Raw genomic sequence first — 15,685 nt, 5'->3', positions numbered from 1 at the left:
CGGCTAAATCACACAAGAGCAGGTTCAAACAAGCATGGAAAAAGTGCAAAAGATATCAACATCACAGACTTAGTGAAAATAACAACATGCCAGGAATTAACATCAGGAAGCAATGTTTAGAGCAAGATAACAACATGCTACAGGAACAGAACATAGCAATACAAGGCATGGAATGAATCTACTCAAAGCATAGAACAAAAGTCCCTTACTGACCATGAGCAAAAAGGGCACAGAAAAATGATGGCACCCATGTAAACATAGCAAGTTTCGTTAACAGATTCAGAATTAGCAGAAAATAGAGCATGGCATAAACGGAATTATGAAGGCCTCTTTGTGAGCTCGATTCACTCACCACAAGGCATTGCATGACAAGATAAGCATAGCATCAGCAAGATGTCATGTTCAAGAAGCCAACCAAAACAAGAACAAACTCATAGCATGCATGGATCAACTACAGCAACCTTGGCAAAATTGATTAACACGTAAACAATCTGCCAATAACATTTTATAGAAAAAGTAGAGCAAGATTGAGTCATGCTAGTGCACTCCATAGATACAAATAGGGGCATGGATGGATAGAGCATGACGATATGTCCAAGTCATCCTTACTGAACATACTCAAAAGAAGCATGGATCTCACTGTAGCAACATTAATACATGGCATAAAAATAACAGCAGAGCAAAGACAGTGAAATTCTAAGTCTCTGAAATCAGCAATATTACGAGAGCTACTTTGCATGCATGTGCTAGTCACCACATTGATCACAAAACTACATGGCATACACCACTCTAAAGATGGCATGGCATATCCCAAAACATATGTAGAGCTCATGCCCATATGCAGCACACAACAAATGTGGCAAAAATGACAAATGCTCATAATCTGCTAAGTAACAGGAACTAACATTTTATAGCACTCTTGCATCAACGATTTAGGCATCAAGGTGGACTCAAACAAGCATGTCACAATGGAAAAAAATGAAGAGCACATCATGATGAACATTTTGATATATCATGCGTGCAAAATGGACATACGGGTGAGGAGTTATGGCATGATGAACAGGGCTTGAAAATATTGCCGAAAAAATGACTTAGAGGAAATCTGGACCTCCAGATCTAGGGTTTGTCTTGGCACGGAATACGAAGATTGCCGGGGTTCGCCGGAGTTGGCGCTGTGGTGGCCGAAGTTCGTCGGAGGAGTGGTCGGAGGAGCGGGGGAGGTCGCCGGAGAAGCGGGGTCGCCGGATCCGGGTCGGACCTGTCTGGATCTGGCCGGAGGCGAGGTCAACCGGCGCGGGGTTGGCGGGGCAGTTGGGCGATGCGCGGCTGGGCGGGCAGCGGCGGCACTGTAGATTAGCGGCGGAGGTGATCCACGGCGGTGAGCGGCGAGCGACTCCGGGCGTCGGGGAGAGGGCGAAGCGGCGCGGTAGGGCGCGGGCGGCGGACGGCGACCGGGCCTCGGGGGCCCGCTGCGGGCCGCGGCGGAGGCGGTGGAGCAGGCCACGCGGCGGCGCGGGGTTGGATGCGGGCGGCGGCGCGGACATGTCCGACCGTCTCGGACGTGTCCGGTGGCGGTGGGGGAGGTTAGGGTAGGGTTTTGACCACGAATTTGGAGAGGGGATCACTTATTTATACATAGAAGGAGGTGGGAGTGTCCAAATGAAGAGTGGTTTTCGGCCACACGATCGTGATCGAACGGCCGAGAGGATGGAGGAGTTTTGGATGGGTTATTGGGCCACTTTGGAGGGGTGTTGGGCTGCAACACACACGAGGCCTTTACGGTTCCCCGGTTAACCGTTGGAGTATCAAATGGACTCCAAATGGCACGAAACTTGACAGGCGGTCTACCGGTAGTGTACCAAGGCCTCTTGGCAAATCTCGGTCCATTCCGAGAATGTTTAGTACCCGCACACGAAAATAGGCAAAAGGGGGCGCTAGAGGACGTAGGAGTGTCGGATTGCAAACGGACAACGGGGAAAATGCTCGGATGCATGAGACGAACACGTACACAAAGGAGATGCACATGTTGACACGATATAAAATGCATGACATGAGAAAAATGCAAAACAAGGACAAGAACCCAACCACGAATCTCATAACTTAGGGCCGAAAATGGCAAGAGTCGGAGTACAAATATGGAAAATTACATCTGGGGTGTTACACTGATTTATGTGATGAACTTCTTTCCAATAATGGAGTAGGTACAATTACCTTGTCAAGTTCTACTTTCCTCCCACTCACTTCTTTCGAGCGAAACTCCTTCTCTAGAAAGGATCCATTCTTAGCAACGAATATCTTGCCTTCGGATCTGTGATAGAAGGTGTACCGAACAGTCTCCTTTGGGTATCCTATGAAGACACATTTCTCCAATTTGGGTTCGAGCTTATCAGGTTGAAACTTTTTCACATAAGCATCGCAGCCCCAAACTTTAAGAAACGACAACTTGGGGTTTCTTGCCAAACCACAGTTCATAAGGTGTCGTCTCAACGGATTTTGATGGTGCCCTATTTAACGTGAATGCAGCCGTCTCTAAAGCATAGCCCCAAAATGATAGCGGTAAATCAGTGAGAGACATCATAGATCGCACCATATCTAATAAAGTGTGGTTACGATGTTTGGACACACCATTACATTGTGGTGTTCCAGGTGGCGTGAGTTGCGAAACTATTCCGCATTGTTTCAAATGAAGACCAAACTCATAACTCAAATATTCACCTCCACGATCAGATCATAGAAACTTAATTTTCTTGTTACAATGATTTTCCACTTCACTCTGAAATTCTTTGAACTTTTCAAATGTTTCAGACTTATGTTTCATCAAGTAGATATACCCATATCTGCTTAAATCATCTGTGAAGGTAAGAAAATAACGATACCCGCCGTGAGCATCAACACTCATCGGACCACATACATCAGTATGTATTATTTCCAACAAGTCTATTGCTCGCTCCATTGTTCCGGAGAATGTAGTTTTAGTCATCTTGCCCATGAGGCATGGTTCGCAAGCATCAAGTGATTCATAATCAAGTGATTCCAAAAGTCCATCAGCATGGAGTTTCTTCATGCGCTTTACACCAATATGACCTAAACGGCAGTGCCGCAAATAAGTTGCACTATCATTATTAAACTTATATCTTTTGTCTTCAATACTATGAACATGTGTGTCACTAATATCAAGATTTAGTAAAAACAGACCACTCATCAAGGGTGCCTGACCATAAAAGATATTATTCATATAAATAGAACAACCATTATTTTCTGATTTAAATGAATAACCGTCTTGCATCAAACAAGATCCAGATATAATGTTCATGCTCAACGCTGGAACCAAATAACAATTATTTAGGTCTAAAACTAATCCTGAAGGTAGATGTAGAGGTAGCATGCCGACGGCGATCACATCGACTTTGGAACCACTTCCCACGCACATCGTCACCTCGTCCTTAGCCAATCTTCTCTTAATCTGTAGCCCCTGTTTCGAGTTGCAAATATTAGCAACAGAACCAGTATCAAATGCCCAGGCGCTACTGCGAGCATTAGTAAGGTACACATCAATAACATGTATATCAAATATACCTTTCACTTTGCCATCCTTCTTCTCCGTCAAATACTTGGGGCAGTTCCGCTTCCAGTGACCAGTCCCTTTGCAGTAGAAGCACTTAGTCTCAGGCTTAGGTCCAGACTTGGGCTTCTTCACTTGAGCAACAACTTGCTTGCCGTTCTTCTTGAAGTTCCCCTTCTTCCCTTTTCCCTTTTCTTGAAACTGGTGGTCTTGTTGACCATCAACACTTGATGTTCCTTCTTGATTTCTACCTCCGCAACCTTTAGCATTGCGAAGAGCTCGGGAATTGTCTTATCCATCCCTTGCATACTATAGTTCATCACGAAGCTCTTGTAGCTTGGTGGCAGTGATTGAAGAACTCTGTCAATGACACTATCATCAGGAAGATTAACTCCCAGCTGAGTCAAGTGGTTGTGGTACCCAGACATTCTGAGTATATGTTCACTGACAGAACTATTCTCCTCCATTTTGCAGCTGTAGAACTTATTGAAGACTTCATATCTCTCAATCCGGGCATTTGTTTGAAATAGTAACTTCAATTCCTGGAACATCTCATATGCTCCATGACGTTCAAAACATCGTTGAAGTCCCGGTTCTAAGCCATAAAGCATGGCACACTGAACTATCGAGTAGTCATCAGCTTTGCTCTGCCAGGTGTTCATAACATCTGGCGTTGCTCCTGCAGTGGGTTTGTCACCTAGCGGTGCTTCCAGGACGTAATTCTTCTATGCAGCAATGAGGATAATCCTCAAGTTACAGATCCAGTCCGTGTAATTGCTACCATCATCTTTCAACTTAGCTTTCTCTAGGAACGCATTAAAATTCAACGAAACAACAACACGGGCCATCTATCTACAACAACATAGACATGCAAAATACTATCAGGTACTAAGTTCATGATAAATTAAAGTTCAATTAATCAAATTACTTAAGAACTCCCACTTAGATAGACATCCCTCTAATCAACTAAGTGATCACGTGATCCATATCAACTAAACCATGTCCGATCATCACGTGAGATGGAGTAGTTTTCAATGGTGAACATCACTATGTTGATCATATCTACTATATGATTCACGCTCGACCTTTCAGTCTCAGTGTTCCGAGGCCATATCTGCATATGCTAGGCTCGTCAAGTTTAACCCGAGTATTCCGCATGTGCCAAACTGGCTTGCACCCGTTGTATGTGAACGCATAGCTTATCACACCCGATCATCACGTGGTGTCTCGGCACGACGAACTGTAGCAATGGTGTATACTCAGGGAGAACACTTATACCTTGAAATTTAGTGAGAGATCATCTTATAATGCTACTGTCGAACTAAGTAAAATAAGATGCATAAAGGATAAACATCACATGCAATCAATATAAGTGATATGATATGGCCATCATCATCTTGTGCCTTTGATCTCCATCTCCAAAGCACCGTCATGATCACCATCATCACCGGCTTGACACCTTGATCTCTATCGAAGCATCATTGTCGTCTCGCCAACTATTGCTTCTATGACTATCACTACCGCTTAGTGATAAAGTAAAGCAATTACATGGCGATTGCATTTCATACAATAAAGCAACAACCATATGGCTCGTGCCAGTTGGCGATAACTCTATTACAAAACATGATCATCTCATACACTAAAATTTAGCATCATGTCTTGACCATATCACATCACAACATGCCCTGCAAAAACAAGTTAGATGTCCTCTACTTTGTTGTTGCAAGTTTTACGTGGCTGCTACGGGCTGAGCAAGAACCGTTCTTACCAACGCATCAAAAACCACAACCCAGTATAGTGATTGCTTTTTGATCTTCAGAAAGAACCCTGTTCATTGAATCCGATTCAACTAAAGTTGGAGAAACTGACACCCACCATCAACCTGTGTGCGAAGCACGTCGGTAGAACCAGTCTCGCGTAAGCATACACGTAATGTCGGTCTGAGCCGCTTCATCCAACAATACCGCTGAATCAAGAATCAACTAGTGACAACAAGCAATATGTATATACCCACGCCCACAACTCCTTTGTGTTATACTCATGCATATAACATCTACGCATAGACCTGGCTCGGATGCCATTTTTGGGGAACGCAGTAATTTCAAAAAAATTCCTACGCACACGCAAGATCTATCTAGGTGATGCATAGAAACGAGAGGGGAGAGTGTTGTCTACGTACCCTCATAGACCGTAAGCGGAAGCATTATGACAACGCAGTTGATGTAGTCATACGTCTTCACGATCCGACCGATCCTAGCACCAAAGGTATGGCACCTCCGCTATTTGCACACGTTCAGCTCGGTGACGTCCCACGAACTCTAGATCCAGCTGACTGTCGGGGAAGAGCTTCGTCAGCACGACGGCGTGATGACGGTGATGATGAAGTTACCGACGCAGGGCTTCGCCTAAGCACTACAATGATATGACCGAGGTGGAAATCTATGGAGGGGGGCACCGCACACAACTAAGAGATCAACGTGTGTGTCTATGGGGTGCCCCCCTCCCCCGTATATAAAGGAGTTGAGGAGGGGAGGGTCGACCCTCTCTATGGCGTGCCCTAGGGGGAGTCCTACTCCCACCGGGAGTAGGATTCCCCCTTTCCCTGGTAGGAGTAGGAGAGAAGGAAGGGGGAGAGAGAAGGAAGGAAGGGGGGCCCCACCCAATTCAGATTGGGCTACGGGGGCACGCCCTCCTCCTTGGCCTTCCTCTCCTATATTCCACGAAGGCCCAATATGGCCCATATACTCCCCCGGGGGTTCCGGTAACCCCCCGGTACTCCGGTAAATGCCCGAACTCACCTGGAACCATTCCGATGTCCAAACATAGGCTTCCAATATATCGATCTTTATGTCTCGACCATTATGATACTCCTCGTCATGTCCGTGATCATATCCGGGACTCCGAACTACCTTCGGTACATCAAAACACATAAACTCATAACACCGATCGTTAAGCGTGCGGACCCTACGGGTTCGAGAACTATGTAGACATGACCGAGACTCATCTCCGGTCAATAACCAATAGCGGAACCTGGATGCTCATATTGGTTCCTACATATTCTACGAAGATCTTTATGGGTCAAACCGCATAACAACATACGTTTTTCCCTTTGTCATCAGTATGTTACTTTCCCGAGATTCGATCGTCGGTATCTCAATACCTAGTTCAATCTCATTACCGGCAAGTCTATGTACTTGTTTCGTAATGCTACATCCCGTAACTAACTCATTAGTTACATTGCTTGCAAGGCTTATAGTGATGTGTATTACCGACAGGGCCCAGAGATACCTCTCCGATACACGGAGTGACAAATCCTAATCTCGATCTATGACAACTCAACAAACACCATCAAAGACACCTGTAGAGAATCTTTATATTCACCCAGTTACGTTGTGACGTTTGATTGCACACTAAGTGTTCCTCCAGTATTTGGGAGTTGCATAATCTCATAGTCATAGGAACATGTATAAGTTATGGAGAAAGCAATAGCAACAAACTAAACGATCATCATGCTAAGCTAATGGATGGGTCAAGTCAATCACATCATTCTATAATGATGTGATCCCATTTATCAAATGACAACTCTTTGTCCATGGCTAGGAAACTTAACCATCTTTGATCAACGAGCTAGTCAAGTAGAGGCATACTAGTGACACTCTATTTGTCTATGTATTCACACATGTACTAAGTTTTCGGTTAATACAATTGTACCATGAATAATAAACATTTATCATAATATAAGGAAATATAAATAACAACCTTATTATTGCCTCTAGGGCATATTTCCTTCATATCCCATCCCGGCGCATCCTTGCCGTCGAGGAGCCGGGGTGGCGGAGCAGCCATGCGCTGCATGGCGAGATCGAGGTGGACGTCATTTGGTACCCAGTCTCCAACACCCAGGTCGTCGTGGCTATTCACGTGGTCCCTCCAGCGGGCACGCCCGGCCCCCCATCGCCGTCGCCGCCACCACCACCACCATCGCCGCCATCGGGCCATGATGACGACCGGGATTGGCCGGGTTCCAGGCACTGCATGGGCTCCGGCCGACCAGGCGGGGGTGGCAACCCTGACGGACACTCGAGTGGTTCTCCTGTGAGCTCGTCGGTGTCGGCTCCTACGCTGGCCCGGAGATGTTCTGTTCAAACTAAGAGAGAGGCTGGTCAGCATGGACATGTGGGTCCCGACTCCAGTGTCATGGCGGACGTGGTTGTGGATGTAATCGCGGCTAGGGCGGTGGAATCAACAGTTGTTGAAGGGCCTATCAGGTGTGGACACGTCGAGTTGCAGCAGAGTAATGGGGCATCCCTGCCGGTGCAAAGCTGTGCCCGGGCCCGCCCTCCCGCTCGTTTGGTTTGTGCCTCAGGAAATGAGGAGGATCAGGCGCAGCTTCTAGAGTCTGCGGCCACATCACCCAACGGCTCCCCGGTGTGGTCTCGGGGCGACCACTCGCTGTCGCACCACGTGATTGGTGCCTCCCCGCGCCACAGGACAGGAAGCCTGACAGATGTGACTAGAGAATATCCGACAGTTCGGATTGGTGGGTGGGATCTGTGCATCGCTCAGGCGGGTCCCACGGACAGGCAGTTCAACTTTTCTCATGGGGACCTCCCAGAGACCAAGGAAGATTGTGAAAACACTGTGGAATCGGCCAGGGTGGCGTCCACCCAGCATGGCGATGTGACCCCCCCATGCATGCATGATGGGGGCTGGTTCGCGATTATCCTTTCAGCGGAAAATCAAGAAAATGCCTCCCCAGCCTCGGCAGTGCAGGATAGGGGAATTGCTCAGCCACTAGCGCCACAAACCCCTCCTTCCCCGCGGACCCAAGTCACCCATCTCTGCAATGACCTGCGAGGCGCGTTATCGCCCATGCTTTTACAACCTTGCCACAGGGAGTTGCTGAAACAGCAAAAGAGGCCAAGGCAAAAGCGTCCAACAGTCACTACCCCGCGTAGAAGTGTCAGGCTTGCAAAAGGGGGCAGGGGATCCAAGCCTTCCAAGGAGCATACAATAATCATCAAGAAATTATGCTTGGCGAACGAAGGTGGCTAGATCAGCGATGAGGAGCTTGAGGCGTACGCTCTGCTGTTTGACAAGCCACTGCTTGACAGCTACATCAAGGTCATTCTCGCGCTGTTGGGCTGGGACGTGGCCTGCCTTCCGCTTGAGAATGAGGAAGTGGCCATGGTTGAGGGCCAGTAGGGTCGTGCATCCCTATAGGTGGGGCCATTGTGGGTATGGAACATGTCACCCCCCCCCCCAAATGCTCGTGTGGAATGTACGTGGCCTCAACTCATCGGCAAGAAGAAATGCAGTATACCAAGTAGTGGAGGTGGCTAAGGCCGCCATTGTTTGCCTCCAGGAAACTAAGTTAGAGGTGGTTACACCGGATATTGTAAAACATTGCTTGGGAAATAAACTTGAAAACTTCTATGTACCAGTGGTAGGCACTCGTGGGGGAGTTTTGCTAGCTTGGGATGCCTCAATGGTGTCAATCTCAAACCGCCACATCTCAGAAAATGCCATCACGACATTGGTGCAACAGGAGGGAGCACCCATGTGGTGGCTCACAAGGGTGTACAGACCGCAAGGAAATGCCGAGAAGGTTGCTTTTCTACATGAGCTTGCAGACATCAGAGATTTGCATGCTGGTCCGTGGGTCTTGGTTGGCGATTTCAACCTCATTGTCAATGCGGAGAATAAAAACAATGCTATTATCAGTCGGCGGATGATGGCAAGATTTAGAGCCCTCCTAAACAGGCTGGAATTGAAGGAGCTCTACCTCAATGGGCAGAGGTACACGTGGTCGAATGAGAGGCTTAACTCCACGATGGAGAAGATTGATCATGTTTTTGCAACGAACACTTGGGAGGATATCTACCCGGCAAATCTTCTCACAGCTCTAGGAACATCAATCTCAGACCACTGCCCACTCCTGGTGGACCTGGATGCGGAGTTCAATATGGGCCGATGGTTTCAAGTTGAGAGCTTTTGGACCAAGGTAGATGGGTTCTAGGACGTAGTCCAGCAGGCGTGGCAATCTTTGTCGGCCAATGGCAACCCGTTCTTAGTACTGGACAGTAAACTGAGGGCAACAACGAAAGCCCTTCAGAGATGGAGTGACCACTGGATAGGGAACATCAAGCTTCAACTCGCGATCACTATGGAGCTGGTTGCTCGGTTGGACGCAACGGCCGACAAGCGTGCCCTCACGGCCATGGAACAAGATTTGCGGAAATTGTGGAAGAAGAAACTTCTTGGCCTATGCTCCCTTGAGAGAACCATAGCTCGTCAACGATCTCGACTACTCTTCTTGAAGGAAGGGGACGCGAACACAGGCTTATTCCACAAGCATGCAACATATAGGTAGCGGAAGAACGCCATCTTGAGCCTGCGGCACCAGGACGAGATCATAACTAGCCAGGACAATATATCGGCAGTGGTGGATATGTATTATGATGCCTTGTTGGGAGATTCTCAAGCCAGAACAACCTCCATCAACCTGCATGTCCTGGACCTGCCCTCGTACGACCTGTCCCATCTTGAGGTTCAGTTCACCATGGAGGAGGTGGAGAAAACCATCAAGGAAATGCCGCTTGATAAGGCTCCAGGCCCAGACGGCTTTACAGGGCGTTTCTATGCCTCATGCTGGCAGATTGTAAAAACGGATTTCATGCGGGCGCTTGACCACTTCCATCGAGGCGACATGCGTGGGCTAGCGGCGATCAATAAGGCCCTGGTATCGTTACTACCAAAATTAGAAGGAGCCCTCGACATCAAAGATTTCAGACCGGTGAGCTTAGTGCACAGTGCCATCAAGATTTTCAACAAAGCTCTCGCTTTGAGGCTTGCGGAGGATCTACCAAGACTTGTCGGAAAACACCAAAGTGTGTTTGTACGTGGGAGATCTTTGCATGACAATTTCATGTTCATGCAATGCACGGCTAGGCAGCTCCACACACTCCGACAGCCATCAATCATGCTCAAGCTTGATATTACCAAAGCGTTTGATACGGTGAAGTGACCCTTTATGCTGGAGGTGCTCGAAAGATTTGGATTTGGGAGCCGCTGGCGTGCATGGATGTGTGGCCTCCTTTCCACCTCGTCGACGAGAGTGATGATCAATGGCACTCCTGGCAAGCCAATCTTGCCCTGCAAAGGGCTTCGTCAAGGGGCCCCGCTCTCCCCAATGCTTTTTATCCTCTACATGGAGCCCCTAAGCTGCGTCTTCCAGTACTGCCTACAACAAGGGATACTCTCCCCTCTCTCCAACACGGGATTACAAACAACGAGTCTCCTTATTCGCGGATGATGTCATGGTGTTCTTCAAGCCAACCAAACTTGAGACCCACACCCGTGGAGCCGTTTTGGACCTGTTTGGGGGCACGCCTCTGGGCTGTCAGTTAACATGAGTAAGAGCACCGCCATTCCTATCCGCTGCTCACAAGATGAGTTATCACTAGTCTGCTCAATTCTCGAATGCTCAAATGGCTCCTTTCCTTGCACATATCTGGGGCTACCGCTCACTCTGCACAAACAATCCGCGGCACAACTCCAAAGTCTAGTGGGCAAACTTGCGGATTGCCTCCCGCATTGGAAGGAAGCAATGCTCCCAAAGAGTGGTCGCCTAATGCTGATCTTATCGATTCTCTGTGCAATAACTATCCACTCCATGCTTGCTATGAATGTTCCGGTGAAAATCATCAAGGCACTCACCAAAATATGCCGCGGGTTTCTTTGGTGCGGAAAGAAGGAAGCAACAGGAGGGCATTGTGTCGTGGCATGTGAGAACGTGTGCAGACCCAAATGGGTAGGCGGGCTCGGGATCCCTAATCTGGGATGGTTGAACATGGCCCTACAAGCACGATGGCCTTGGTTACAGAAAACAGACAAGGAGAGACCCTGGGCAGAGTTTAGAATCGACGTCCTAGCTGCATCCCGCGCACTATACACCGCGGCATCTCGGACGATTGTGGGCAACAGCCGAAGTGCCCTTTTCTAGGAAGACATGTGGCTCTCGGGATACCGGGTATGCGAGCTGGCTTCGGACATCTACAACCGTGTTCTGGGGCGGACGAGAGCCTCGCAGACGATTGCAGATGCGCTCAGAAATGAGGAATGGGCGACAGTCATCGGGCCAAATCTTGCTGCCAATGATCTGACACAATTCTTGGCATTGTTGCAAAGGGACGAGGATACACAGCTAGTGGAAGGGGACGAGGATACACAGCTACTTCTCAATGCAATCTGCATACACGGCCAAGTTTGTGGTCCTTGAAGTGTCACCAATGGCTGCGTTTACCTAGAAGACAAGTGAGCCGCTTCACTGTCGCTTCTTCCTTTGGCTCGTGATCCAAAACAGATGCTGGACTTCAGACCGTTTAGCCAGAGGAGGGCTACCACATCAGGTCGCATGCCCCTTCTATGACGAACACGAGGAATCAATACAACACTTACTAATTGGCTGTGTGTTTGCGAGGCAAGTCTGGCACGAGATGGGGAGGAGGACAGGACTACAAGAGCTGGAGCCACTTCAGAATGAAACTTTGAGTGTTTGGTGCTTGAGGCAGGACCATGATCCGACACACCACAGATCAACACGGGCAAAATGCCTCCTTGCCTTGTGGACAATTTGGAAACATCGAAACGACATCGTTTTTAATGGGGCGCCAGTTTCTCTGCCACGAGTCAAGGAGTGACTTCAAGAAGAAGGGAAGCTTTGGGCCAAAGCTGGCTTGTTCAAGGATGATAGTAGAGGGTTTGAGGAGCTAGGTAGTGGGCGAACGGACCGTGAGTAATATGCTTTAGGGTAACGGTGGAGTTGGGAGTGTAATAGTGTAAATATTGTAACCTAAGTGGATGTTTTGGGGAGCTCTCCCCCCTCTCTTTAATGAATGATAGGCACACTCGTACGTATTCGAGAAAAAAGAAGAGTACTTAATATATACTCACCCTCGAGGCTTAATAATACATCCATCATATTCCACCAATTTTCTCTCTATCCCTTCTAATACGGTATTAGAGCCTAACTGATCTAAACCTGAGCAGCCGCCCGCTGCTTCCGCCCCGTGCTCCGCCCGCAGGGCGGTCGGCCTCCATGACTACCGCTGGGGCCGTGCCTCCCCTAGACTCTTTAGGGCATCCGATCAACACGATCCCTTGATCTGGGTTTCTCTCTCTCCCGCCGATCGCATTGATCGGAATTTCCTTTTTGTTTTCCGATCTAAGATCAGTTAGCGTTGCCCGCCGCCACCGTCGACCTCACGCCTCTACTCCGACACCGGGGCGACTGGTCGGCCTCTACTCTGACTCGACAGCCGTCATGACCGTCGTCCATGCATTTGCCCGCCTGTCGCCCTGTGTCGGCTGTCGCCGCCCTACTCTGATCGGGATATCTCCATCACCACCTGCCTTTACCACGTCTGTGCAGCTGCATTGCCGTCCATGTGCCCGGTTGCGTCAGGCTCGCCGGCTACCTCGGCCTGGCTGCGCTCACAAGTCATCCCACGCCGACCGTCGTCGCCGGCTTCATCTCAAACTCCGCCGCCACCACGCCTCCCCGACCTCGCGCGCGATCGGATTGATCACCCGCCCGCCCGCGATCTGCCTCATCTACACCATGCGACCGATCTGTCTCGTCGGTTGCGCACGCCTCTGCAGGTCCTGTGAAGTCTGTCTCGAGTATAGCGCGCCCCTCCACCGATCGAGCAATGAGTTGCCACTGCATCGCCTTGTCGTGCTGTAGCGCTGCCGGCCTGCCGCCCCATGGTTCTCCTCGCGGCTGCACCGACTCGCACATCGCCCCTTTGAGCCATAGCGGCGCGGCCCCCGCCGCCGCCCCGAGGTCTTCCCACCATCACCTGACCCGCCTATTGCCACTGTGTCGCCCTTTCAGGCCGTACCGGCGCAGCCCGCATTCCATTCCGTCGTCCCCGCGCGTCGACTTCCCGTGGTATGTGCCGTGCGACCTCCCTTGGCGAGGGAACGCCACTATCTGTGTCGGCCTTCTTCATGTTGTTGGGTTCCTCGCCTACTTCGAGCACCGCCCACGCGCTCCTAACTTAGCCGTCGCCGCCGCCGCTCTACTTCCGTCGCCGCCGCTGCTATCCCCGTAGCCACTGTCGCCTGTCCACCCTCTTCGTGTTTGTCTAGAACTAGCCTGTCGCCGACATTGACGTCGTCTTCCCTAACCACTACTTCTACTCTGACCACCGTTGGTGACATCGGCCCCACGCCGATTGGCGCCACAACCATCGTCGAGTCTCCTTCTTTGTTGGACCCTTTGACTCCTTGACATGGTGTACAACTCGTGCATGTGCCTCGTCTGCGCATGCCCGGTGCTGGCAACACCGATGCGTGCTTCGTCCACGGCATATCCCTGGGCCTGGCAAGCCTGGTGCGGTGCTTCGTCACCTTCGTCTTCGTCCATCTACGCATGCCCAGTGCTGGCAACACTGACGCGTGCCTTCGTCTACGACGTGTCCCCGGGTTTGGCAAACGTGGCGCGACTCCTCGTCAACAACGTCTTCTTCCTGGCGCACCACTACTTCGACACCACTGCGCCCATGACCAACTCGGCGCCTCCTTGCGCCCGTGGCTCCACGACGAATTTCTCGACACCGGCCACCCCGACTCGACATCGACCATGGTATTCTTCGCATGGCTAACTGTAACATCCCAATTTTAAATTTGGATGTTAATCATTAGGTCATCATATGCATCCATGATTCTTGCATTTTGAATTGGCTTTGTTTGGCCATTTTGATCCTAGAGACCTTAAGCAACTCAAGGACCATGTGAGAGAGTTGGAGGGTTTCATAGAATTCCATTTTTAAATTTTCAAAATTGGTAAGTTGGATCAAAGTGAATTTTTATTTGAAATTATTTTTCCAATTATTCCAGAATAAATAAAATAATGAGAAAAGATAATAAGGCTTCTTCAAAACAAAGGAAATAATGGAAATTTAATTTTGAATAAAAATATTTCTTTATTTGAATTTTATTTGAGATTTTATTCAGTTAAATTAGGGGAAAATTGCATTTTCGACAACTGCATTTTGCCCAGAAAAATGTTCACGTTGTCCTAAATATTAGTAGAGGACCGTGAAAATTATTTTTGGAATTTTAGGAATTTTATTTATTTTATTTTGGAATTTCTTCCTTTTCAGTGAAATTATTTAAAAAATTTCTCTTTGACCGACTGGGCCGAAGCCTAGCCGGCCTGCACCCCGCGCCACCGCCTTCTCTGCGCCCGAGTCGCGAATGAGCCAGACTCCGGCGGGAGTCCGGAGCCGCCCGCCGCCACATCTTGGCCCCTTGGCCAAGTCGGACCCCCCTCCTTAAATACCTCCGCCGTCCCCCTCTCCTCAAGACACCGCCCCGCCGCCCCAAGTCGCGCCGCCACCGCTTGCGCCCGCGCCGCTCCCCGCCGTCGTAGTCGTCGCCCCGTTACCGTGTCGGAGCCGCCGTCCCGCCTCGCCGACCTCGTCGGAGAACGCCGCCGTTGCTGCCGGCCGAACGCGTGAGAATCGGTAAAAACCGATCGGTTTTCTACAGTTTTTTTGTTTTTAGATTAGATTGGTTTTATTTATTTTATTTCGTTAAGTAGTGAACATTCACCCGTTTAGATCTATTAACGAATGAACTCGTTCGTTAGTTTCTGTTAGCGAACGTTCGTTCGTTAGATTTTTCTTTTAATTTAATTCTTGGCCAGGGACCTATCCGCGTATAGTTTTCTTATAGATTAGTCCCTGATCTTTAAACCCTCACTACTTTTTGCTCGTTTATCCAAATCTAGTGAAACCAACGCCAAAATATTCATCTTGTCCCCCTCTGTCCAGATAATCAACTTGAACATTATTTTGAATATTTAAAATTCAGTTTCAAGCAGATTTGAATTTGAACTTCTTTTGATCATAGTTTGTGTTTCGTAACTCTGATTCGATTGATTCTTTTTGCCAATCGAAGCTCTTCACTTGAACTTTCTGTTTAGATCTTTTCTTTTGGTTTTACCTTTGCATCTTATGATTGAGTGCTTATGTATGCTATTGTTTGTTCACGGTAGAGTTTTCGGAGTGCGAGGCTTGCTACTACGAATCTCTAGGGTTTTCCAAACATCAG

At 48.9% G+C, this 15,685-nt stretch overlaps 1 protein-coding gene across 1 annotated transcript; it reads left to right on the top strand.

Annotated features, from left to right (window-relative positions):
- The first annotated feature begins 9,050 nt into the window (after window positions 1–9,050).
- Window positions 9,051–9,581, top strand: LOC147985262 (uncharacterized). The gene has a single exon (XM_087541483.1). It carries the CDS (start codon window positions 9,051–9,053, stop codon window positions 9,579–9,581), a length of 531 nt encoding a protein of 176 aa, XP_087397609.1.
- The last annotated feature ends 6,104 nt before the right edge of the window (window positions 9,582–15,685 follow it).

The sequence above is a fragment of the Triticum urartu genome, chromosome 2A (genome assembly GCF_056163025.1).
Source record: "Triticum urartu cultivar PI428250 chromosome 2A, HENAU_Tu73, whole genome shotgun sequence".
Lineage (NCBI taxonomy): Eukaryota > Viridiplantae > Streptophyta > Magnoliopsida > Poales > Poaceae > Triticum > Triticum urartu.
Note: the sequence above shows the minus strand (reverse complement) of the source record. Positions and strands in the feature narration are given on the sequence as shown.